The sequence below is a fragment of the Cervus elaphus genome, chromosome 12 (assembly GCF_910594005.1).
Source record: "Cervus elaphus chromosome 12, mCerEla1.1, whole genome shotgun sequence".
In the NCBI taxonomy this organism is placed as follows: Eukaryota; Metazoa; Chordata; class Mammalia; order Artiodactyla; family Cervidae; genus Cervus; species Cervus elaphus.
The window spans coordinates 84,956,456-84,981,969 of NC_057826.1; the positions used below are offsets into that span (position 1 = coordinate 84,956,456).

Here is a 25,514-nt window from a genome sequence, read left to right on the forward strand (position 1 = left end):
GGATTTTTAACACTTGGTCACTAAACCAGAAGTTCCAGGGCTAGAAATGAGTTTGTTCTATGAAAACAGTACACAAGATGTTCACTGACTGAAACAGTATTTGGAATATCAATGAACTGAAAACCTAAAAATTCAACAGGAGGGCCTGGTTAAATAAGTTTTAAGTTCATCCATAGAATTAAATGCTATAAACTTGTTCTTTTAAAAAATCTATACATACCAAAATGAAAAAATGTCTAAGATATACTCAATGAAAATGACAAGATGCAGAATAGTGCAGGAAAGTTAAAAAGTCCACTTGCATTTTTAAAAGCAGGAGAAAAAATACATATATACAGACAGAATTCTAGGAAGCTACTCAAAAAACTAGTGAGTATCCTCTAAAAAGTCCAAATGGGAGGCAGAGAGAGATGAAAAAAAAAATTTTTTTTAACTATTTGAATTTTTCTTAACTATCTGAATTTTCCCCCATGTACATGTATAACTTTCACAACTTTTAAAAAATGAATTCGACAAAATATCATCTCAACACTGAACAATAAAGACACACACTTCAAGGCAGTTTTTTTCAAACATTTACTGAACACAAACACCATTTTTTCCTTTTACACAGCAATATTGTTAGTTTCAAATTAGCTGGGCTATTAGGACTATCAATTACTATGAAATTAAAAATGATTCTACATGTCAAACTCAAATAGAAAATGTCATGCAATATATAAATCACTAACAGACCTCTGGTGCAGTCAGCAAGTTTACTATGTTTATTAAAGTCACGTAAATGGTTTGACAAAAGTGCACAATAGAATGACATCACTGGTTTGTTATAAATCACAGTGAATTACTAGAATACAACAATGTAATTCTTCTATGTGGAGGATTGCAGGATGAGGTGAGTGTTATAAAAGATAGGCTCTTTCACCATGTTAAGCCAGTCATATTTTACTCCTCAGCTATGTATGTCTGAAAAGACTGGTTAGCAAAGCTGATTTTTCTCCCTCATCTTTCTTCTCTACCAATTACTAAGCAACAACAAAAAAGGCCATGCACAAATTTTACAACACCTGATAAAAAACAGATACAAAACCTTGTTCATTTCATCACTTAGCAAAGCTTGTATCTTCGCTCCTTCATTTTTTTGATTAGGCCACTCAACACGTGACTTACCCCTAAATGAAAAGCTGTTAACAATTTAGCGAGTCTCACCCCTGCACACACAAGAGACACTCCCCATAACCATCAAGTCAGTGTTCCTTCCCTACACATTAACACAAATGAACACACCACAAACCTAGGACTAGAGACATTTACTTTACAGTTTTAAAAATTAATATATCTATTGCCATTATCCATGTAGTATTTATTTCAGATCCCACATTTGGAGAAGATACTGTACAACCCAGCCCATCTGAAGATTTGGGCAAATCTGCCAGGAATGTATGAGAAAGCCCGGCAATGTGCCATACACATTAGGAGCTCTCTACCTTCCAGAGAGGGTATCCAGAGCAGGGCTGTGCATTTTCAGAGCAGAAATAAACACACAGCTTAAAATCTTATGGACTAATAACTTTTCATAGAGCAAAAGGCAGAGTTTTGTTTTAACCCATTTTAATGTTACAGTAGAGTCAGTGAGGGAAACGGAATAGTCATCTGTACATTGACACATCTGGCTAGCCTGAAAGGAATACTTAAGGTTTTTACAGAAAATCTACCATAAAAACAAGTCCTTTATACTTTTATCCATCTCCTCTCTAGTTCAATCACTGGCTGCTTCTAAAACCAGCAAACTAATCCAAGGTCCAGTAACTCACTCCTCACCCTGCCCCTTTCCCCAAGAAAGAACGGTTTTTGCTCAAATAATCCAAAGCAACCTTATTCCTAAAGTAGCTGCCTCAGCTGAGGTGGAGACTAGTGACAGAGTATTGTTCCCTTGGGACCTAATTTTCAAAAACACTTGCCAAATGCAGAGTTGATACTTATGCAGCTGCTGGCCCCAAATCACATTTTACTTCAAACAGTGCTAGCAGACCTAAGTTTCTCATAATTACCAGTTACTAATCAACTACCAGTGTAATGAAATAAAACCCTTCCCAGAAACAAACAAGACCAAAGCTTGCTTTTTCGTTGGTTGATTGGCTGGTTGAAGTTCACACAGCAAAAAACATTAAGATAGCTGGAATGTGGCCTATGAGAGAGTAATCCAGGGTAGATTGAAAACAATGTTGTTTCAGAGTTCTTAGGTCAAAAATTTCCCCTTTATCAATCTAAGGATGGATTTGTTGCCCATTCCTTGAATTATACATTTACCTAAACTCAAGAGATCAATTTTACCAACTCTGAAGTGCAAAACCCACCCAGGTTTCACATGGTTTGCCCAGGCATTCATCCACCTGGGTCTCTAATTCAAATTTATATGACAATTATTAAGCAAGACGTTTTGATTGAATTTGTAATGTTATCAAGGAAGATTTATAATCTAAAACACAATTCTACCAATAATAAACACAAAATGACAAAAGTGGCTAAAAAACAGCAATAGCCCAGAGTTCTCAGAGAAGCTGAGATACAGAACTATTACCTTTCTTACCTATTTATTTCCCTTTAAAAAAAAAGAAACTTAAGTTCGGGAAGGGTTTGGCTAAACACATTTTAAAATAATTCTACCAAAAACAAATTAAAAAAAAAACAGGCATGTAGATCACTTGTTTCAAGAATGGTTTTATACAGGTGTTTCACAATACATATTTGGATTTGGTTTACAAGACAGAATTAGATCCTTAGCGATATAGTGAACAATGTACTGCTATAGTATAGTTAAAAAAAAAAAAATCTCAGTTACCATTAGCAAAATTCATAATCTATCCCACTGTCTTCAAATTCAACTTTGTCAGCATTTTCAATCAGCAGTTTTACTCTTTCCAGCATTCAGTCCTCCCTTCTCAAAAACACTTGAGTATCATTAAATTTCGTTGTCTGAATATGTACAGATAATCATTATTCTCATTTAATAAGTAATACCTAAAATAGTTCTCATCCTGGGTAGCCAAAGGGATGAACTGTTTTATAAAACATGCAACATTATCTGATATTTTAAGTTCTGATGTTTAAAAATCATATGCATTAATAATGGAACCAAGTAAATACCAAGTATCACAGCTATTCCTCAGACTGTCAAATAAGCAGGCCTTGAAGTCTGAAAAATACAGGGTCTGATCTGAGCTGTGAAAAGGGTGTGATTCACCCACCTGGAGGATGAGCATTTTCTCTTTCAGGCCATGAGAGTTGCCAAGAGCAAGGTACACTAGTTCCTTGATTCACACCAGGAAGATCAAGGCCAGCAATTTTCAAATTAGGGATCAAATACCTCCCTTCAGACCATCCTAAAAACCTTTCTTGTAAAAATCCCAGGTTAGGAAAACAGAAGCAGATCACTGTGGCAGAATTCACCATCAAAACATTCCTGACTGAAGCAAGAAGACACGCGAAGTGTAACTGCAGCAACAGTACAAGTGTCCTGCATCCTTGGGGGATAGGTTTTTAAAGTCCCCCATCCACCCCCTCCATCCTTCAGAGTATCTCATTTCATGGGGTATCTCTTATCTTACTTAAGGCCCTAGGTGCTGATTTTGGCTTGGTAACCATCTTTTATACTGATCCAGCTGCAACCTTTTTCTTAGACTTCCCAAAGCAATATCCATACATAAAATGTTAACCAAAATCTTGTTGTGTTTTAAGTTTATATCTGATGTTGCTACACCATTATAATGCTTTCCATGAAAGAAAAAAAGCTGCAGGTGTTCACTTACAGTACCATGCACTATGAGTAGCTAAGGCATTCATTTGGCACTAGAGAAAAAAATACAGATATAGCTAATTTTACTTATCATTTTTAACATTGAAAGAAATAGGTATGTACCCTTGAATTTCTGTGATGCTTAAAGATAATCACAGAATATTCTTTTAGTCTGACAGTCAAAATGTTGCCATTAAAACAAAACCAAAACCATAAAGACCTCTGTACAGCCTGTTGGAATAAGTGACATTTTCTGGTTCCAAAATTTGCTGTCCTCAGACAGAAATAACTTTCAAAATGGCAATAAGAATTACTTTCATCATCAAAACATTGAAGCTATAACACTCTAGTGATTTTTCTACTTATCACAGACTAAATGAAGAAAGTGAAAAAAATATCCCAGTTCCTTTTCACCTGTCATAAAAACCTTAGGGAGGCACAAATAATGCCCTCTGGAAAAGTAGTTTTCAATTTGAAAAGATACCACACAAGAAAAAAGGGAGAAGGGGACAAAAACAGAATGTATAATGTATAACTATAATGTGACAACTTGTTTCATAGGAGAAAACACAGCAATCATTAATTTTTACATGTCTGTGAGCTGAGTCAAATGCTGACTGCTGGAATTTAGATTAATCACATCAAAACAGAGATGTCTATGCATTTTAGAATCCAAGCCCAAAGGCAAACAGTCCATCAATATTCTCTGAAAAGTTGTTTAAGATTACTACTTTGTATGTATCACCGAGCATAATTCAACAATTTCAATGGAATTAACTTTATGAATTTTTAACTATTATTAAGTTAGCACATTTTTCAGGTTAATATGCAGCTATACTTTTAAAAAATCCTCCCGATGTTATAATGTGTTGTATCATTTCACATAAATAATGGAAGAGTGAAAACTACCTATTGCAGTTTGGCATGTGCAGAACACCTGGATATTCCATTACTTTTAACGCTTCTTTCAGTTGTTTTTCTTCATGAAATCCTCAAAACTGCTGCAAAGGCTAACACGCTGACACAGGCTTAACAGAAATGCTTTTCTAGGCAATTTTGGTAAAACATTTATCAACTTTAAATCATAAATGTCCCTTGTTACATAAACAAAACATTTTATATTCATTCCTTTAAAAAAAGAAAAAAATAGCTAAGTGACCAATATCCAAACACCTTAAGATTATAGTTACACCTAAACAATGTGGTTTTGTTTAAAGTGTATTTGAAATCAATAACCATATGAGGCAAGAAGAGCAAATACAAAACTAAGGAAGGATAAGTAGGGAGGAAGGATAGTGGAAAGAAAAGTAGAATTTATGAACACATAATTCTATTGTCTGTGATTAAAGTCCTTTACTTTTTAGCACCACATTAAACGATTTTACATATCCAGTCACTTAATGAAATCCAACAAACTCTTCAAGAGTTCTGGGGATCTGGTCTTGGTAGTTAATGTCATTAGCCCGAACTGCCCGGGCAGCCAGGCACTTGAGACTCATCTTCATTTGAGTTTTAAGTAGTATTTCTGATACCCCAGTTGTACTTTTGTCTAGTGGAGTTTTATTCTGTTTATTTGTCATGTCAGTGTGAGCGCCAGCTTCAACTAGACTAATGATGATAGAGTGCAAGGTCAAAAAATCACTGATGGGCCTGTTGTACTGAACAATAATGTGAAGGGCACTGTTCCCTTCATTGTCCACAGCGTTCACCTCAGCACCGCAGTCCAGCAGGAGCTTTGTGACAAGCGCGTTTGGAAAACTACAAACGTCATTGGTGTGGAAATCATCAACTGGGGTATTTGAGTTGACAGCTAGATGCAGCAGGGTGAAACCTTCACGAGTTCTGGGATCAAGGTGAATCAGGTTGTAGATCTGCTTGTTAATTTTGCACTGATCTTCTTCACTGCACTGTGTTTTAGTGGAGATGCAAACTAAATACAGAAAGGTATAGAGGTTACATTCATAATTGTCCATAGCACTATGGACATCAGCATCTGGAATATTTTTTACTCTGTTCATACTCTGTTCTATTTCCAAAACACTGCATCTCAAAACACATTCTATGTCTGGGGCCTTCACAGTTTCATTTAAATGTATCATCTGTGAAAACACTTGGGCAAATCGAAGAAGATCCTTATGGGTATTTCTGTTACCTTTCTGTCTGAGGTGCAGGGCATGAAGCCACAACTTGATACACTGTTCAAATTCCATGTTATCTGCATAAACAGCTCCCCTGTAAATGATGGGATGGGAAACATCAATGTTGTCGGCACCTAAAATCCGTTCCCGAACTATAAGGCCTTCCATATGAAGAGCATCTCTGTCTTGCCGAATGGATTCCAGTTCCTGAGGATTTCTACATTCAGTTCTATTCCCATAAGCATGGATTGGTGGGAGAACCTCTTTCTCAAGAATGTTATCACCATCTTGAAACCTCTCCAACATAGCTAAATATAAATAGTGATATGTCTTCATGATGTCGTAGTTCTCACGATCATTTGCAAAGGAGGCACCCAAGAGCTCCAAAGCTTCAATCCGACTTCTCCGGTCACAATCAGCATGAGAGAGCAATAGTTCAACAACATCAGCTTTACAGCTTTCAGCAGCTACTTTTAATGGCGTCATCCCATGGCCGTTCACTACTATAGCAGCACGCCATTTTATCAGCTCCTTCACAATATCTATGTGCCCAGCTTCAGCTGCAAAATGCAATGCTGTGGCTCCACAATGTGCTTTAGCATTCGGATCAGCACGTTGTTCTAAAAGATATCTGACCACGTCAGTGTGTCCCTTATAGGCTGCAATCATTAGGCAAGTGTTGTCATACTTGTTGGCAATGCTGATGTTGGCATTATTTTCTACCAAGTATTTCACAATGTCCAATCTGCCATCAAAGCATGCTGCCCGCAGCGGGGTTGAGTTAGTTACTGTGGTGTGGTTCACGTTGGCTCCATGACTGACTAGAAGTTTAACAACTTCAAAATGTCCTGCTCCTGCGGCACACCAAAGAGCAGTGGCACCATCAATGACATACCTGTTCATGAAGAGAACAAACAGTCAGCAAACAGAGGCCACCCGCCCTGACACAGATTTAAAGGATACAGTCATTTACACTGATCCCAAACCTCACTCCACAGAGCATTAGTTAAACATTGGTTTTGGTGAAAATAAAATCAGGTAATTTAAGTAAAGCACTCAGCACAATACTTGTATCTAGTATGAGCTCAATAAATGTGAGCGATTATCAGTATTTCCACAGTATAAAAACTTAAAAGAAAAAATAAAAAGAGTCACCGACTTCCTACTAGCAGAAGTACATAAATTTCAGGAAACAGAGGAAATATACAGAGTTTTGTAACTTCTTTACCACCAAGCTGATTCCCTGGCTCTTAGAGGAGCACAGAATGTTCCTCTCTCCCAGCACCCTCAGGTACCACAGTTTCTCTCAGTACATCAGTAAGAAAGCCACCACAATCTCTGTGTTAATGTTGTTAGACACTGCATTCAGAAGAAAAGTATTTGAGCAGATAATTTTACCTAGGATTATCTAAACTAGTTAAGTATGTACATACTCTACTAAAGCAATGAGAATGAAATAATTACTGCTCCTTACAATATGAATGATACAACACAGGTCAAATTATATATCCTATGAAGTAAAAAAAGTACAATCCACTTGGTATAAAAAATATCATAGCTCAACCCCAACTGTCAATACTGTCTATCACTTCTGCTGAAAATAAAAGCCACACTTTATAAACATCCAAGCAATTACTTCTTCAGTTTCAAATAATGAAGCAAAATGTCTATAAATAAAAGCATTCTCAGCAACAGCTACCTATAGGGTTATCTATAGGGGAGAATGTAGGATTGATTCGGAAGGGGCTTAAAGCTATTAGCAATGTACTATATTTTGAACTGGGTAGTAGCTACATGGGTGGATATTTAGGGGAAAAAACTCATCAAATTGCATAAGAAAGATTTGTACATTTTACTGTATGGAAAACAGTCCTCAAAATAAATTTGAATACTTCTGAAGTTTCTTTTTAGAATTTCATTTTTTAAATGTCATTTAATTGTTAATTAATTTTTTAAACTACAGAGTGAATCAAGAGGGGCTTCCCTGGTCATCTAGTGGTAAAGAATCTACCTTGCAATGCAGGGACACAGGCTAGATCCCTGGCCCAGGAAGATCCCACAAGCTGCAGAGCAGCAAAGCCCATGCACCACGACTACTGAGCTTATGCTCTAGAGCCCAGGAGTCGCAACTACTGAGCCCCCGTATCACGACTACGGGAAGCCTGGAAAGCTGGCCTACAGCCCACACTCCCCAACAGGAGAAGCCACAGCAATGAGAGGCCCGCGCACCACAACTAGAGAAAGCCCACGTACAGCCACGAAGACCCACCAGGGCCAAAAGAATAAAAATAAACAAATCTTTAAAAAGAATGAATCAAGAAAATAAGAAAATAAGACATTACATCAGTTGAAATGTTTCAGTGGTTGCCAACTGTAGCTTTTGCAGACAATTTAGTTTAATTAAAATTCACTTATTACGTCTTTATTGTCATGATTGTAAACACAAAGTTCAAAAATGTTTTCTTAAAAAAGAAAAAAAGTTTTCTTTCAGTCAAAAAAAATTCAATTTACAAAAACACCAGAAAATACCAATATCTAACAGTAAATCTAATAAAAAATGTACAAGAACCTCTACTCTATACTGAAAACTATAAAACATCCCTGAGATAAATTAAAGACCTAAAGAAACAGAGAAATAGTCCATGTTTATTGTTTTGGAGATTCAAGAATGTTAAGATGTCAATTCTCTGCCAAAATAATCTACAGATTCAATGCAATCCAAATCAAAATCCCAGTAGGCATATGTGTGTGTGCATGCATCCACATGTGTGTAGAAACTGAAAGGCCAACTCTAAAATGTATAGAGAAATACAAAGGAAAGACCCAAGACAACCAACATAATCTTGAAAGAAAAGTAAAGTTGGAGGACGAAATACAGTAAGACGGTGTGTTACTGGCACAAGGATAGATAAATACTAATCAAAAGAAAACAACCAAAAACCCCACCCTAGGAATAGATTCACATATACAGGAATACAGATTAATGACAAAAGGTCCACTGAAATTCAGGTATAAAGTATGGTCTTTTTAATAAATAGTGAAGAAGCAGCCACTAGACATCTGTTTAGAAAATAATCAACCTTGACCCTATTCACAAAAATTTCAAAGTGGCAAAGACCTATAATATGCAAAACAAAACAATAAAAGCTTCTTTAAAAAAAAGACTATCTTTATGACCTTGGGGTTGATGATTTCTTAAACATAATGCAAAAAAAAAAAAAAACCCATAAGAGAAAAAAATTGATTAGACTTCAAAAAATTAAAAAAATTTTGTCAGGAAAGTGACCAGCAATCCACTGGTCACTGGTCCAATCTCACTGGAGATACCTACAATCAATTATCTGACAAATCACTAAAAAAGCAAACAACTCAATTTTTTTTAAAAATGTGGAAAGACTGAACAAGTATACTTCAAAACTATATATTCAACCAACCAATAAACATATGAAAAGATGTTCAAGATAATTACTCAGCAAGGAAATGCAAATTAAAACCAGGAGTTACCAGGAGTGACCAATACACACGAGAACAGATGAAATACTGACATGACAATACTAAATATTGACTAAATATTGACTAAATATTGACTAAAAATTGACTAAATATTGACTAAATATTGACCAGGATGTGAAGTAACTGAAACCCTTCCGGCTGATGGAAATTTTTAGTGGGAATATAATCTGGTTCAACCACTTTGGTGGTTGACTGCTTGAGAAAGTATTAAACATACACCAACCCTATGAGCCAACAGTCCCACCCCTTGGTATATACTTAAGAGAAATGAATGCAAATTCCACCAGAAGACATATACAAACATGTTCATACCAATGTAATTCATAATAGTCAAATACTAAAAACAACCAAAATATCTGTCAATAGGATAAACTGCCATACATTCATGTATGTAATATTATAAGACATTTTAAAAATACTTATACATGCAACTCAGTGAATGACTCTTATAGATACTGTGTTAAACAAAAAGAAGCCAGACAGAAAAAAAGAGTACACTGTATGATTCCATTCATAGGAAGTTGAAGTATAGGCAGAACTAATCTATAGAGATAGAAGTCAGAATAATCATTGCTTCTGGGAGGGGAAGGGAGAGGAAATGACTGAGAAAGAGCATAAAGGAAACTTTTAAAGTGACATCAATGTTGTGCCTATTGATGTAGAAAGTGATTACATGGATGTAAGCAAATTAAAATTTTATAACATTTATACACTTAAGATTTATGCACCTTACCTGATGTTATACCTTAACTAAAAATAGATATAATTTAAAAACAAAAGAGGCACAAGTCAATTTAAAGAAAAAGTTTAAACACAGAAAGTTAATAATTTCAATGTGTCAAGCACTGTACTAAGCAATAGAGAACATTTAATTCTCATAATAACCTTTTCCCAATAATCCTATAAGGTAGATAACCACTATTAAGCCCATTTTAAAGACACATAACTAAAAGGCTTATATGAGATTAAAAATACAAAAATCTTTGGAAACTATATAATGCATCAAATGTAAGGAAACATAATACATGTCATTGTTCAAACATGTTTCCATTTAAAAAGCTTTTCCCCCCCAAATCTGTTTATTAATGTAACCTATCCAAAAAATACATAGTTAAAATAGTTAAATTTACATAGTTACAAAGTTTCCTTGCACTCCTTAAAAATAAAAAATTTTTACATGCCAGGAACGTGAACCTAAACTAAATAAAACTCAAGAATTGTTGTACTAAAATAAGCATTCATGTATATTATCTTTAACTTTTGCAATAACCATATAAAATAAATAGGACCCCCATTTTAAATTGGAAAAAAAAAAGACAAAAAGTGATTAAAAAATTTTTTCTGGCCTCAAATTCCCCAGTACTAATGACATAAGGGAGAAGCAAATGGCAACCCACTCCAGTACTCTTGCCTGGAAAATTCCATGGACGGAGGAGCCTGGTAGGCTACTGTCCATGGGGTCGCAGAGTCGGACACAACTGAGCGACTTCACCTTCTTTCTTTCTATAGTTCCTTTTGTAGAAAGAAATGGCAACCCCCTCCAGTGTTCTTGCCTGCAGAATCCCATGAACGGAGGTGCATGGTGGGCTAGTCTATGGGGTTGCAAAGAGTCGGATACGACTGAGCAACTAACACACACACACACACACACACACAATGACATAAGGTTAAAAGTTAAATTACAAGTATATACTTCACTTGGGCTTCCCAGGTGGTTCAGTGGTAAAGAATCTGCCTGCAATGCAGGAGACGCAGTTTCCATCCTTGGGTCAGGAAGATCCCCTGGAGAAGGAAATGGCAACCCACTCCGGTATTCTTGCCTGGGAAATCCCATGAACAGAGGAGCCTGGTGGGCTACAGCCCATGGAGTCGCAAAAGAGTTGGACATGACTTAGAAACTAAACAACAACATCCCTTGGTTTTTATAATCATTTAATACTTTTTCCAATGTAATCTAATAATTTCCATTTTCCCTATGGTGATATGACAGAAGCCTAGAAAAAGTTTCAATTATCTATTTTTATTGAGGCAATAAAAATTTTGAAATACTTAATGACAAAAATATTCACTGCAGAATGTCCTTTAGGAACATTACCCTTAGTAATTTTTAAATTTCTACACCTTAATCAGCATTAAACAGATTAAAGGGACTAATAATCCTAACACTTATGACATTTTTTGTCCATAAAATACAGCTAAAGTTATAGCTGCATACTGCCCCAAAACAAAATGCCAAAAATATTTACAACAAAATGAATAGATAGTAAATAAAAATATAATCAAATAAATGCAATATTTTCTTAATGAGTATGGGAGAAGCACTATAAAACACTGATCTTTCTGGTCTAAAATTGCAAATTTTAGGGTTCCCTCATAGCTCAGTCGGTAAAGGATCTGCCTACAATACAGGAGACCTGGGTTCGATTCCCGGGTGGGGATGATCCCTTAGAGAAGGAAATGGCAACCCACTCCAGTATTCTTGCCTGGAGAATTCCATGGACAGAAGAGCCTGGCAGGCTATGGTCTATGGGGTCGCAAGAGTTGGACACGACTGAGTGACTAAGCACACACACATGTATTTCATCTGAAAAGTCAAGAAACTTTAATCTGGCATTCACCTTTTAAAATAAAATGTTTAAGGATAACATTTCTGATCACAAACCTAAACTCATCTATTGTCTGGTTCAAGCATTTGAAATGAAAATAAAAATTCATTCAGTATAAATGATCGACACTTTATTTTAACCAAAGTCCTAAAATCATTTATTAGATTATATATACTTCCTCGAAATATACACTGGAAATGACTTTCTAAATGAAGTCAAGTGACACTGTGCCCCTAAGCCTTTCCCCTACCTGGACATTTAAGGATCTGTACTAATACTGACTTTAAAAAAAGAGCACTCAACAAGATTCCCAGAGGTCCTGTTCTCCTTCCTATCCATGTCAGCAAACTTCTTCTAGGACAAGAGTTCCCCACAAACTCTGGCACTGAGCAGTCAGGCCCTCAGAACTCAAACCAGCACAGTATTCCAAGATCACATGGCACCTCTCCTTTGTTCTGGTCCATTTCTGTAACACTCTTAACAGCTTCCCATTCTACAACTAAAGGTTCTTCTTTCACTCCTATTCATGTAACTTTTCTTCCTATCCCCTCATCTATGTCAACTTTAATCTTAACAGAGTAAGCCACAAGTAAAATAATCTCAGAATGGTGTGAGTGGGCAGAAAGGTGGCCAATTTCAATTCTTCTCTTTTGTTAATTAATTTGTAAGCTCCTCAAAAGTAGAAACTTTGTATTTTTTTCTGTATCTTCCAGAGTATGTGTGGGGCACAGTGCCAGGCCCATCACAGTTATTTAGTAAGTTTTAAAAAAACTAAACTACTTTGACAGAGTAGCTAATGAATCCATAATTGTAATAATACATAAACAAAAAAAGACAGATTGAAGAAGGCTCAGACAAAATGTCAAATGATAGGAATGTTTCCAATTCCAGTCTCACCAGTCTGATATTTCACGACAGTCATCAAAATCTGGCCTCCACCTCACTCCAGTCTCCCACAATCTCTTTCTTAATTTCCCAGGCTTGAGCCCCTCCCTGCAACGGCACTGAAACACTTGTCATTGCAAGTGTACCATGTTGCTGCTCCTCTTCTTCACTTTCTACTTTCTATCCTTTAAGACTGAGCTCAAACATCACCTCAGCTGCGAAAACTTCCCTGCTTCTCGCAGGCAAAGGTGAGCACTTCCTCTTCCTGCATTCCCTCAGTAGTCCAAAAGATTCCTGTAACCCTAAATGGCATGGCATCTATTACTCATTTTCATCAATCTTTCCCCTCCCCACCGCACCTTAATCCCTCCCACCCAGGGCCACCTGAATGTCTCCCTGGGAACCGTATGTTACTCATCTCTGCATACCCAATCCCTACTATAGAGCCTGGCACAGTGTAGGTGTTCAAAAAATGTCTGCTTACTGAACTAATTTCACTGGTCAGTGCAAAATACGGGGCAAGATAAGCCACTATGAAGGGTCAACGCTACATTCCTTGTCATTTCAGGTTCTCTTAATTGCCACTTCAAAATACCTCTCTCTTTAACAGTTGAGAAAGATAAGCAAAGCCTTTTCAAATGCTTCAGAAAAAACTATTTTTTCTTGCCACTATTCTCTCCTCATCAAAACAGGCCTCAGCAATCTCCTTAGGAGCAGTGGACACCAGCAGCTGTTACTGCAGAGATTCATAGCTCAGTGGATGCTTGTGCTTATACAACTGGAATGGTGCTTGAAGTTCAGAGGTCATTCTACTTCACTCCTCCTCTGTGTACAGGAAAGGCTGTGGGAATACAGAGTTACAAAAAGAACACAGAAGCCAGTAAAGGAAAACAAACAAGAATCAGGTTGCCATCTTTGGTTAATATGATAAAGACCATCTCCTTAATGTCTAGAGAGGTGGTACTAGAGATTAACCACCACCCATGGGCTATCAGTTCAGTAAAATGTAATACTGTGAAATATTTTCCTCTCATCTGAAACAGAAGAAAATGCTCTTCTTATCTCAACTTAAAAAAAGAATCAATCAAAATTCAACAATGCCCTAGTCATCTCAAAGAAGAGTTGTTTTTTTCAATCAGGTTTTATCCAAGCAGTATTCAATTATCAAAACTAAAGATACATATCTTTATGCTTGGATCACATCTACCTCAAAAGAATAAAACGCTAGAAGAGCTTACCTACTGGCACAAGTCAACAAAAACAAATGCAATCAATGAAGCAAAATCTTCATGAAGTTGGAATCTGTAAAACAGGTTATAACGATCCACACAGAAAAGATAATGTCAAACCTGACAATTCTGCATTCAACAATATGACACCTCAAAATATGTACAATTCAACTTAAGTGGCAAATTTTAACTATGACAATATGCATTTTTGAACTCCCCACCTGGAATAACAGTAAATTATCAAGCTTCCCCAGAAGATGACGGGATAACATTAATTTAAAAATGGCATCATCTTCTCTCACACCAGGTCCTATGCCATTTTCGCAGCCAACATATCTCTTCCCAGCAATGTGTAAGTCAGAATCATGTCTAGGGATGTCTGGCTGCCTGACAATCCCGCAAGACGCTGAAGCTGCTGCTGGTTCTAGGGACTTATTTTGACATTAAGGTGCCATAACCCACTAAGGGCTTTATCAGACACTCGAAGGGCTAAAAATTGCGCGGTCAAATAATTCATCAATCAGAGGTTTCCAATGTTAATTGCTGACCTGGTTAATTTCTGATCTCGGTTACAATCTCAGTCCTGACAGAGGGAAAACCTGAAACGCCGCTACGACCTCCATACTGCTTGTTCATACACTATCTAGCAGAGCATTGGTTTTGCCTGCGTGCTCAGTCGTGTCCAACTATTTGCGACCCCATTCACTGGAGCCCGCCAGGCTCCTCTGTCCATGGGATTTCCCAAGCAAGAATACTGGAGAATACCTATTAGATATTAAGACAGAGGGTGTGGCTATTTACCTATGGAGGGAATAAGGGGTAGCGGCCGATAAGGATGGACAGCAAAACACGGAACGGAGTATCCGCCCTAGAAGATGAAGTGGTTATTAATGCTGCAGGTCAGGAGATACAAAAACGGGAGAAGCGATACCTCCATGAAGTGAAAGCGTGGGACTGGAAGATCCATGAAGTGGTAGGTTCGCACGCGTTAGAGAGGAGGCAGGAGCTGGGATGTACCTACCCATCGAAGCGGACGGTGCCAGTCTGCTGAGTCTGCACCCGGTAATGTTCTAACAGCAAGCGCACCACCTTAGCGTGCCCATTGCGAGCTGCGATGATGAGCGGCGTGGAGCGCTGCCCTCCCTGCTGGCTGACATAGCCAAGCAAATAGCGGATGTCGCTTTCAGACCGGTTGAGAAGCAAGGCGGCCAGAGTCAGCACCTTGCCCTCGCTGGCCGCCTTGTATACATAGCCAGCCAGGCCCTCCATGGCCGCCGCCAACTCCAACACCCGTTTGGTCGCCACTGCTGCTGCTGCCTTGCGCCCCCGGAGGCCGCGTTCGCCAGCGCTTGAAAACTGGGCCCTCACAGCCCATTCAACAGGGCGCCGCCGCCGCCGCCGCCGCGCCCAGGCAGCAGCGCGGCCCGGGGAGGGCTGAGACGCAGAGGTGGCCGAAGGCCGCGGGTGGCAGGTCTGTGATCCAGCCCGGGCAGGGAGGAGGGCGGTCAGGGCCGCCCCCAAGGCCCCAGGCGCCGGCCCTGGGCCGAGGGGATCTCCATGGCGGCCGCCGCCCCGGGCCTCAGGCCGGACCCCTCCTTCCTGCGGGCTGCGACAGGCGCGTGCCCGAGCTACGGGTCGCCGGTGAAATCCCAAGAGGGCCGCGCGCGCCCCGGATCGCGAAGGACGGCCGCGTTTCACCCGACCCGGCCCGTCAGGCCTAGGGCCTGAAACTGCCTGGTCCTCCGCCCCCGCTCTCCGCCCTCCCCAGGACCCGCAGGCCCTAGCCCACTGGAGCTCAGAAACGCCAGGCGCTGTCGAAGGTTTCAGAGGTCCACGCCTGGGAAGGCCCTCGGAGCGAGGCGGAACGCTGCGGCGCCAGCAGCCCCTGAGCTCGGGACAGGGAGGAAGGCGGGCCTCTGCAGACTGGGCCGAGAGGGGGAGGGTGCGACCAGGGGACGGTTAAGTGGGGTGTCTCTTCCAAAGCCTACCGGCTGGCAAACAAAACCCAATGAAGAAAGGTTCTGCTACGCGAAGGCGGCCCGTACCCAGTTCGGCCCTGATGTCCTCATTGCCCTTGCTGCCCGGAGCTTCCAACTCGCTCCCGTTAGGCTCTACGGGTCCCTAGCCAGGGAGTGGTACAGAGTGAGGCCGCTGAACCGTTACTACTGGGGGGTGGGGGGGCGCGACTCTGGGGGCCCTTCCCTTTTTGCCATAGACGTTATGGGACCCTTCGCCCGATTGGGGCCCGGGGAGGCGGGTACGCGGACCCGGCACGGTCCACTTTGAGACCAGGGCGGTGTCCCTGAGCCCTACAAATAAGGGAGGAGTTTGGGTGTCTTGGGTGTCGGCACGAGGCTTTGAGAAGGGACTGGAAGTTTGGCCTGTCCTCCCTGGAGAGGAGGATGAAGTGTGTGAAAACGGTCGGGGGAGATAGGGAACAAGAAAGGGCTCACTGGAAGGAGGGCAAGGCCTGTGTTCCCGCAGACCAGGACTCTAATCCTGAGCCTGATGGAGCCTTCAGTTTTCTCCCGTATCTCACAAGATTGTTAGGATTTGAAAAGATCATTCATCCAACGAATATTAGAGGTCTACTGTGTGCCAGGCTCTGCTTGGCTCTAGGGATTCAGTGATAGACCAGATGAACACAGTGCCTCTTCAGGGACTGTGTTGTTGTGGAGAAAACAGACAATAAAGTAAACAAATAATAGACAAGACTGGTTGAGTTCTATCACTATGATTTGCTGTGAAACAAGTGAAATAGAGTGAAGGTGGGGCGGTGCTAATTTAGTGTGTGTGGTCAGATAAGACCTCCATGACAGGTAAGGAGAACAGGGGGTATTTTAGGCAGAGGGAAAGCTCCTACAAATGCCCCGAGGGGTAACAGGCTTGGTGAGTTCAGAAACAAAGGTAAGAATGGCTTCAGCAGAGTAGGCCATAGGAGAGCAATAAGAGATGAAAGTGGGGTGCAGGTCTTGTTAGGCCCCAATTACCCATGGTAAGTTTAAATTCTTCTCAAATGTGATGGGGGCATTTGAGTAGTTTTAAACAGAAAAGTGACAAGATACGGTTTATATTCTTTAAAAGATCAGTCTGTAGCAGGCAAGAGGCAAGGCAGGAAGGCCCCTTAAGAGGAAAGGTTTGGGACTAGGATGGTAGGAGTGGAGGTGATGAAGCTGGTGGGGCAGTCACAAAAAGTCCAGGTTCAATATGGAGGTCACTCCCTCCACACACACACAAAGGATAGTATCTACACCACCACCCCTAAAACACAAAAGACAATATCTAACATAGAGGAAGAGAAAATCCATTTATTTGGTCCCAAGGGACCAGGCTGGGCTCAGTTCACATAAATTATTGCATGTGAACCCCACTATTCCAATCCTAGTTTGAAGGCCTCATCTTAGTTGCAGAGCTATTGTTGGGGGTTTGGGCAATTGCTCAAATTTTCTCTTCCACTCTACAGCACAACTTTACCTATTTTCAGATCTCTATACTTGTTTTTCCCATATTAGACAAAAACAACATTGGAAATCAGAGCTGAAGATAGGGTTCTACTAGTAAAGTCTCTGAAGTAGCTGGTGGAAAAGAAGAGGAAGCTGGTTGTTCTCATTCTGGGGCTTCAAGATTGGAAAAAAATTCCAGTTCTTGACAGGCTGACCCAGGCTTTTTGGCCTCTGGGCCAAAAGTGGGATGTGGGACCTGGGGACTCCCTTCCAACTGATTTCATTCCCAGGCTCTGTATAGAAATGCCAGGCTCCTCCAATTCGCTCCCCACCCCCCTGTCTCCCTCCCTTCTTCTCTCCCTGTGTAGCCTTTTTCCCTGCATCATTCTTTTCAAACTCAATTTTTTGAAGGTGATTCAGACGCAAGGCCCTTCTTCCCTTTGGTTTCATTTTCAGAAAGAGACGTGATTCATCCAACTATTTATTCATTGCTGAATCAGAAATTTTCTTCTTCCTCCTCTTGCCCTTTTGAGATGAAGTAGGGTTCTTCCTGGTGCTCACACCTCACCTTGGTGGTAGAACTGGATGAGTGCTAGGAGCGGTGGCTAAACCAAGAGTCATGAGAAGGGCGTAGAGCTTGCACTTCGGGGCCTCCACCCCCGGATGGGAATATCCTTCTGCTCCAGCAGCCCAAGGTCAGGAGCCTTCTTTGTTTATCACCATTGCCTAGTGTAAGGTTCTGGGCTCCCTGGGTTGCTCAATAGCCATTAACTGACTGGAGACTATTTGGTTGCCTGTATTTACCTGGGCTTGGAGGATGATGTTTCTGTGGTCAGGTTGTGCAAATTGGAGAGAAGATGTATAAACAGAACAAGGCTGCTTTTCCAAAGGCCAGTGCCCAGAAATAGCGCCTTGTTTTTCTGACCTATTCCCTTCCACTTTAACAGAAAACCACCACTGAGCAAATGATCAGTAATAAAATATAACTGAAAATAGTTGTATCCAGATGGAGATTGATTTGCTGGTGACAGCAAACTGCAGCCTTCTACTGGACAAAAGGACCAACCTCCAGCGCTTTGCTTTCTGGGGATTGGAGGTGACCTGTGAGCAGAATTAGCTGTACTTTCCATAGGAACATTCATTTTTCCAAGCCAGGTTGGCCCAGCCTACAGCTCCAAGTCAGTGGTGTTTCTCAGATTTTGTTTAAAGTGCATTCAAAATGTCATTTTTCAAGCACCAGTAAAGATACTTGTTTTAGTCCTGTAAGTCTCCCACATACTCTAATGGAAGAGGATAACTCTGGGTATTGAATAGATCTGGGTTGGACTCCCTTCTCTGAACATTAGCCGTGGCCTTGGGCAAGTTTCTTCAACTGTACAATGGAGGTAATACTTTCTTTGTAGGGCTAGTGTGATGCTGATAAGCAAGCTCCTTCACCCATCCTCATCCTGTGAAGGAGTGCCCGTTAGTACATGTTTCTCTTCTCCCTAGCTCCCACCCCGGTCATACTTCCATTGTGCCATTAACCTGTTCAAGAAAGGACTTCTGGGACATCCCTGGAAGTCTAGTGGTTAAGACTCTGCACTCCATAACAGCAGGGGGCACAGGTTCCATTCCTGGTCAGGGAGCTAAGATCCTGCATGCTGTGTGGCATGGTCAAAAAAAGAAAAAGAAAGGAATTTCCAGCCCATCTGCGTTTTTCCTACAGGCATGTGTCTGTGTCTGGACACATATTGAGAGCCCATATGCAAGGGGCTAGGGAGCATAATTGACAAGAGGTTGGAAAGTTCAACAGAACCACCAAAGAAAGATATCAGAAATCAATGACAACCAAGAAACCACTGATGACCAGTCTCTATTAGCTCATTTTCAGAGGAAAATGTTGACCCACTAGCCTTTGTCTCCTTGTCCTCTCTCTCCCAGCCTTCCCGGAAAAGCAGACACAATAATTGTCAAAGACCTAATGTGGAGGAGGGGGCAGCTGGTCTGTGTCATTTCCCAACCCAGTTCACCCCTGCTGGTGTAAGTTTACCAGGAAAGTAGACTGAAATAAGGGCTTCCTTGGTGGCTCAGATGATAAAGAATCTGCCTGCAATGCAAGAGACCCAGGTTTAATCCCTGGGTGAGGAAGATTCCCTGGAAAAGGCAATGGCAACCCACTCCAGTATTGTGCCTAGAAAATTCCATTGGCAGAGTGAGCTTGGCAGGCTGCAGTCCATGCGGTCACAAAGAGTAAGACACAACTGAGAGAGTTTACACTACACTGCTACGACAGACGGAAATGGACACAAGTCTTCTTTCTTCTAACCTCATTCCTCCCTGAATAGTGGGACCTCCCAGTCAGCTACCCTGGGATTATAACAACAGAAATAACAGTAGTGAGCTCATACTGCGTGCTTACTGCGTGCCAGGTATCACAGTAAATACTGTGTGCAGATTAGCATGTTAAAGTTGTGCAAGCCTCAGAGGGCCAGGCCACTGTCATCATCCTCATTCTTCAGGGGAAGAAACTGAGATGGCGATATTGTGTAACTTGCTCATGGCCTCATAACTAGAGTGTGGTAGGATGTCAGGATTTGGATGTCAGCTGTTTGATCCCCACCCCCTGACCCTGCTACCAGCCTTCAGTTCCCTCGTTCTCCCTGCTCTGAGTGGCTCTCATCCAGCCTGTTCTCTGCGGCTAGGATCTTGGCTAGAGGTCCCCAAGGCTTTCTATGGTCCTGATCACTTTGCCTGAACCTAGGTGCCAATGAGTTAATCTGATCATCCATTCGTTGCTGATGGGGGAATGCTAGTGGAAACTCTTCCCCACCTGGCCACCCCCACACACCCTGGACATTCCTCACTCCTACCAAGAACACAGGTCCATTTCCAAAGCAAGTGCTGTCTCATCCTAGAGATCATCTTGGTTTGCCCTGAGTTCTGTACTGCTTTATACCTTTTCTGGGACCCTTATCTCTTTCTAATGAGAACTCATGTCTGTCTAGCACTTCATGGTCTACAACACTTTCCAATTTGCCTAACCCAGCCCCCACTTCCTAGGCTTCTTAACCATTTTCTATAACCCAGGTGACAAGAGAGCATGGCAGTTTAGCATCCAAGGTCCACCACTTGCTAGACAAGTTACTGATTGACTTCTCTCCATTTTCTTATTGTGAAATGGGAGAATATTAGTGCTTGTTTCTGGTTGTTGTGAGGGTTGAATGAAATAAACACACAGAGACACATAGAAAAACACAGACACCAACACACATGCACACACAGCAAGTAACTCATTAAGTGTTGGCTATTGTTATCATTATCTCATTGAATCCCCAGACCCTGTGGGAAAAAAATCAAAGCAGATCAGTTCTTGTCACCAGTTTAACTCAGCTCTCTAAGCTCTCTGCTAGCTCTGTCAAGCTCTGATTCTACCATGAATCACGGTTATTTATGGACACAACTTAATTCTATGATGTAGCTACCCCGATGGCCCAGCCCTTATCAGAGGGCCTTGTATATAGTAGGCTGTCCTGCCAGGTTGGGGGTTAGCATGTAACAATAGTTCCTCCCTCATCCAGGCTGTGGGAGGAACTAATGAGAAATTTCTGTAATATACCCTTTAGTCCAGTGCCTGGCCCTAAGGAAGCGCCTAATAAACCAGAGTCGCTATTGTTCCATCTTACAGTGAGGCTCCCAAACATGTTCCTTAAAAACAGACTCTGGAACCATACTGTCTGGTTTCAACTTAGTGCTAATTCTATTAGACTTTAAGTTAATTAACCACCTGGGCCTCAGTTTCCTCATCTGTAAGATGGACATGCTGTTAGCATGTACCTAAATGAGGTTGTTCCATAGATCAAATGAGTTAATATAATAAACACACTTAGATGTGTACCTGTCACATGTTGGTATATGTAAGAGCTTTTTGTCACCATTTATAGACGGGGAGACCCAGGCTCAGAGACATCAAGCAGTAGTGGAGCTGGGACCCAAATCTAACTGAGGCTGTCTGAGACCAGAGCCTCACTCTTACTGTTAGGGTATGCTGCCGCCCCAGATGATCCGTGTATATTTCACCAGGAGCCTTCTCCTATGGTGGAGAGGTCAAGAGTGGACGAGAGTAAGTTGGCACCAGAGATCTCTGGGGTAAGGGAGACCGCAGGATGCCCTCAAGTCAAGCCACAGAGGTGGCTTTTTCCTCACCTGTGTCTGGCCATATGGTTTTAGCGTTCTGTCAAGCCTCAGACCCAGGAGGCCATAAACATGGCACCACCCGTGCAGACCTCTAACCCGGAATCTGCAGCAGAACTCTCATTATTGCATATTGATGTCACACTCAAAGCTGGGCCCCTGATTTTTAACACAGAGAGGCCCTGGCCTTGAGGCATTTTCCATTTCTGAGGTATGATTCAGCCCAGGAGACAAGACCAGACAGACTTGTACCAGAGGAAGGAGGCCTGGGTGGCGGATGGAGAGGGAGAAGAAAAACAAACAGGGCTTAGAGCTGAGCAAGTCTCACAGCTGCTGGGCTGCAGGGGGAGGGAGCAGAAGTGAACAGAGGGAGCCTGCTTGCACAGAACAGGGCGCCCACTGATCAATTTATCTTCCCTGAAGTCAAATGTATTGATTTAAATAGGAATCCAGCCCATGCTTCTAAAGCCCCAGAAAAACACTAATAACATTTCACAACTGTGAAGCACAATATGATTGCCAAAGCATTCCACATAAGTAAGCTGAATTTTAGCTGCTTTTAAAAATAATTTGCATCTCTTATTACAAAGCATCAAGTGCTTTTTGAGGAATACTGGGAAGTGTTTTTAAATGTAAATCTTAAAATGTCAAGTATGTACGTATTACACCACTAGTAATAACATTTTCAGTAAATTTCTAACTAGTCTTTTTTTCCGAGCCTGTGTACATACAGAGGTCATTTAAACAAAATTGAGAAGTACTACAGAGTTTTTTGTTTTTTTTTTAATTTATTCAGTCCTGCCATGTGGCATGTGGGATCTTAGTTTCCTGACCAGAGAGCAAACCCATGCCCCTCACACTGGAAACACAGATTCTTAACCACTGGACTGTCAGGGAAATCCCCAGAAAGTTTTAGATCTTTTCTTTTTCATGTAACATAACATCACGGGGATTTTCTAACAGTGCCACACGTTCAGCTGTAACAATTCATAATGACTGCATTTCTCAGTATAGATGCGCCACAGTTGCTGTAGCCACCCCCTAATTGTTAGACATTCCAAATATTTACAAAAGTTTAACTCTTCAAATAATACTGCTGTGAACATCTTTTTACTTACGTTTTTGTCTGTATATCTGATTATGTCCTAATAGTAAATTTCTAGTAATGAAGTTACTAACTCCAAGGGTTTTAATATTTTTGAGTACATATAGCCAAATTACTCTTGAGAAAAATGTATTCACTTTACCCTCTGACCAGCACCGTGTGACAATTACCTCTCACTCTCTGATTGAGCCAGTGAGTTAGGGAACAAGCATCTCATGTTACAAATGAGGAAGACTGGGATTCATACAACTGAAAGTCAAACTCTAGTGCCCTGGATTTGGTGCCAGAGATCTTCCCACTCTGCCATATAGACAAGATGAGCTCCAAAAAGATTTCCCTGAGTAATGGAGTTGTAGAAAAAATTATTTTTATATCCTCACTTATTGGTGAAAATATTTTTTTAAATCTTCAGTTTCTTGACCTTATTTGTGCCATGGGCCCCTTTGGCAGCCTAGTTAAGTGTGCAAACCCCTGGGATTTCCCTGGTGGTTCAGTGCTTAGGACTCTGCCCTTCTAATGCAGGGGGCATGGGTTTGATCCCTGGTCAAGGAACCAAGATTTCACATGCCGCAGGGCACGGCCAAAGAGAAACAAAGCCCCTTCTCAGAGTAATGTATTTATATGCATGTAACCCAGTTATCGGAGAAGGCAATGGCAACCCACTCCAGTACTCTTGCCTGGGAAATCCCATGGACGGAGGAGCCTGGTAGGCTGCAGTCCATAGGGTCGTGAAGAGTCGGGTGGGTACGACTGAGCGACTTCACTTTCACTTTTCACTTTTCACTTCCATGCACTGGAGAAGGAAATGGCAGCCCACTCCAGTATTCTTGCCTGGAGAGTCCCAGGGATGGGAGCCTGGTGGGCTACCATCTATGGAGTCACACAGAGTCAGACATGACTGACGTGACTTAGCAGCAGCAGCAGCAACCCAGTTATATTAAATATAAAAGCAAAATGATGATAGAGTAATACATCTGCTCCTTTATGGCAAGGAGCATTAATGGCAAGATCTAGAACTACATATAAGGAGAGGTAGTCCATCAGGCGTCCTGAGTGTTCCTGCACATTCTAGCTGAGTTTGCTCTTGTGATATTAGCAGTTTCAGTAGCCAGACACAGGCAACAGAGTAGCTTATTCCTTGCTTTCTCAAGAACTACTGGGCCTTGATTCTAAATTCTTCTTATGTAACAATCTACTACATGTGCTCTTCACCTGGCCCTCTGCATTGCCCCATGGGAATTAGAGCTGAGGGAAACTGCACAAACATGCTGACACTCTCTCTACCCCTTTTAATATGAATAATGAAGTCTTACATCAGGCATCTACAAGTTTAGTGTCTTCAGTCCTTATCCAGGAAACTGTAGCAAGCTGACTTAGCTTGCAGGGAGAGTAAAGTCTGAACGCCTTCACAATTCTGACCCTACCATTCATCTCAAAGCAGAGTTGAGTGTAAATGATATTTTGAGATGTATGCAACAGCTATAATGCAGACCAAGAATACCTGTAGTTTTTAACTGGTACAAAAGTCACTGTGGTTTATTGTATACATTCAGCTAAAAGTTTCTGAAAATGTCAGGGTTTTTTTTTTTTTTCCCCTCATTCAAGTTCACAGATTTTAGGAGAACTCTTGGCTGCTGCCAACACCTCAAAAGAAGACCAGAAAATCCTGTTGATCAAGCAAAGCAAGTCTAAGTTAATTTGATATTTACTGCAATGAGGGAGAATAACACCTTGAAAGAAACTTGGTGTAGTTACTAAGAGGATTTCAAAAAAGGGTGTTTACAGGATTTGGCGGCCTGGGCTCAAGTGGTTTAAGGTGGGTTGTCAAAGCAAGAAACTGATGGGGATTGGGCACAGTTATGACGTTGAAGATAGCTTGGGATTTGTAGACACAGAGGAGCAGAGGTCTTGAAGCAAGTCTCCTTAAATAAACTTGGTCATATATGTGAACTCTTTGCCTGTGTGAGCAGTCTGGGGTCCTGACGGTCATCTGTCCCGTCCCAGATGAGCAAACTATTTGCCCAGATAAATTAATTTCTTGAAGCAAACAATTAATCTACTTATCCTCCTGGATAAGAATTTCCCTGGGATTTCCCTGGTGGTCCAGTGGTTAAGCCTCCATCCTTCCACAGCAGGAAGCACAGGCTCAACCCCTGGTCAGGTAAACTAAGACTCTGCATGCAGTGCAGCACAGCAAAAAAAAAAACAAAAAAAAAAACACAAGAATTTCCTGATTTTTTAATTCAGTGATTTCGTAAATCCTTCATGCTGTCTTAGAACTGGAAGAAATATTCTAGTTGGAATTAGAATTGGAAGAGGATCATCTACTGGAGAAAGGTTGGGCTTTGGAATCAGAAAATCTTGACTTTTAATCCGTGATCAATCAATCACTACCAGCATCATCATTCTTTCCATCATTTCCTTCGTTAAAGAAATATGTATTAACCTCCTATGATGGGTTCTGATAAATTATCTAAGTTCTTGGAACCTCAGTTTCCTCATCAGTAAAATAAAGATTAAAGTAAAAAAATAAAAATAAAAAAGAATTTCCTGGAGCAGTTGACTCATGTTGATATGGGTGGTCTCAGTTCTTACTGAGAGTAAGAACTCTCAGTAACTCTTTGGATTA

At 41.1% G+C, this 25,514-nt stretch overlaps 1 protein-coding gene across 1 annotated transcript; it reads right to left on the reverse strand.

Moving 5' to 3' along the window:
* Window positions 1–741: 741 nt before the first annotated feature.
* FEM1B (fem-1 homolog B) lies at window positions 742–16,106 on the reverse strand. Its single transcript, XM_043919818.1, has 2 exons — window positions 15,186–16,106; window positions 742–6,826 (listed from the first exon to the last, which is right to left on the reverse strand). The coding sequence occupies exons 1-2, from the start codon at window positions 15,431–15,433 to the stop codon at window positions 5,191–5,193; spliced, it is 1,884 nt and encodes a 627-aa protein (XP_043775753.1). The 5' UTR covers window positions 15,434–16,106; the 3' UTR covers window positions 742–5,190.
* Window positions 16,107–25,514: the final 9,408 nt, after the last annotated feature.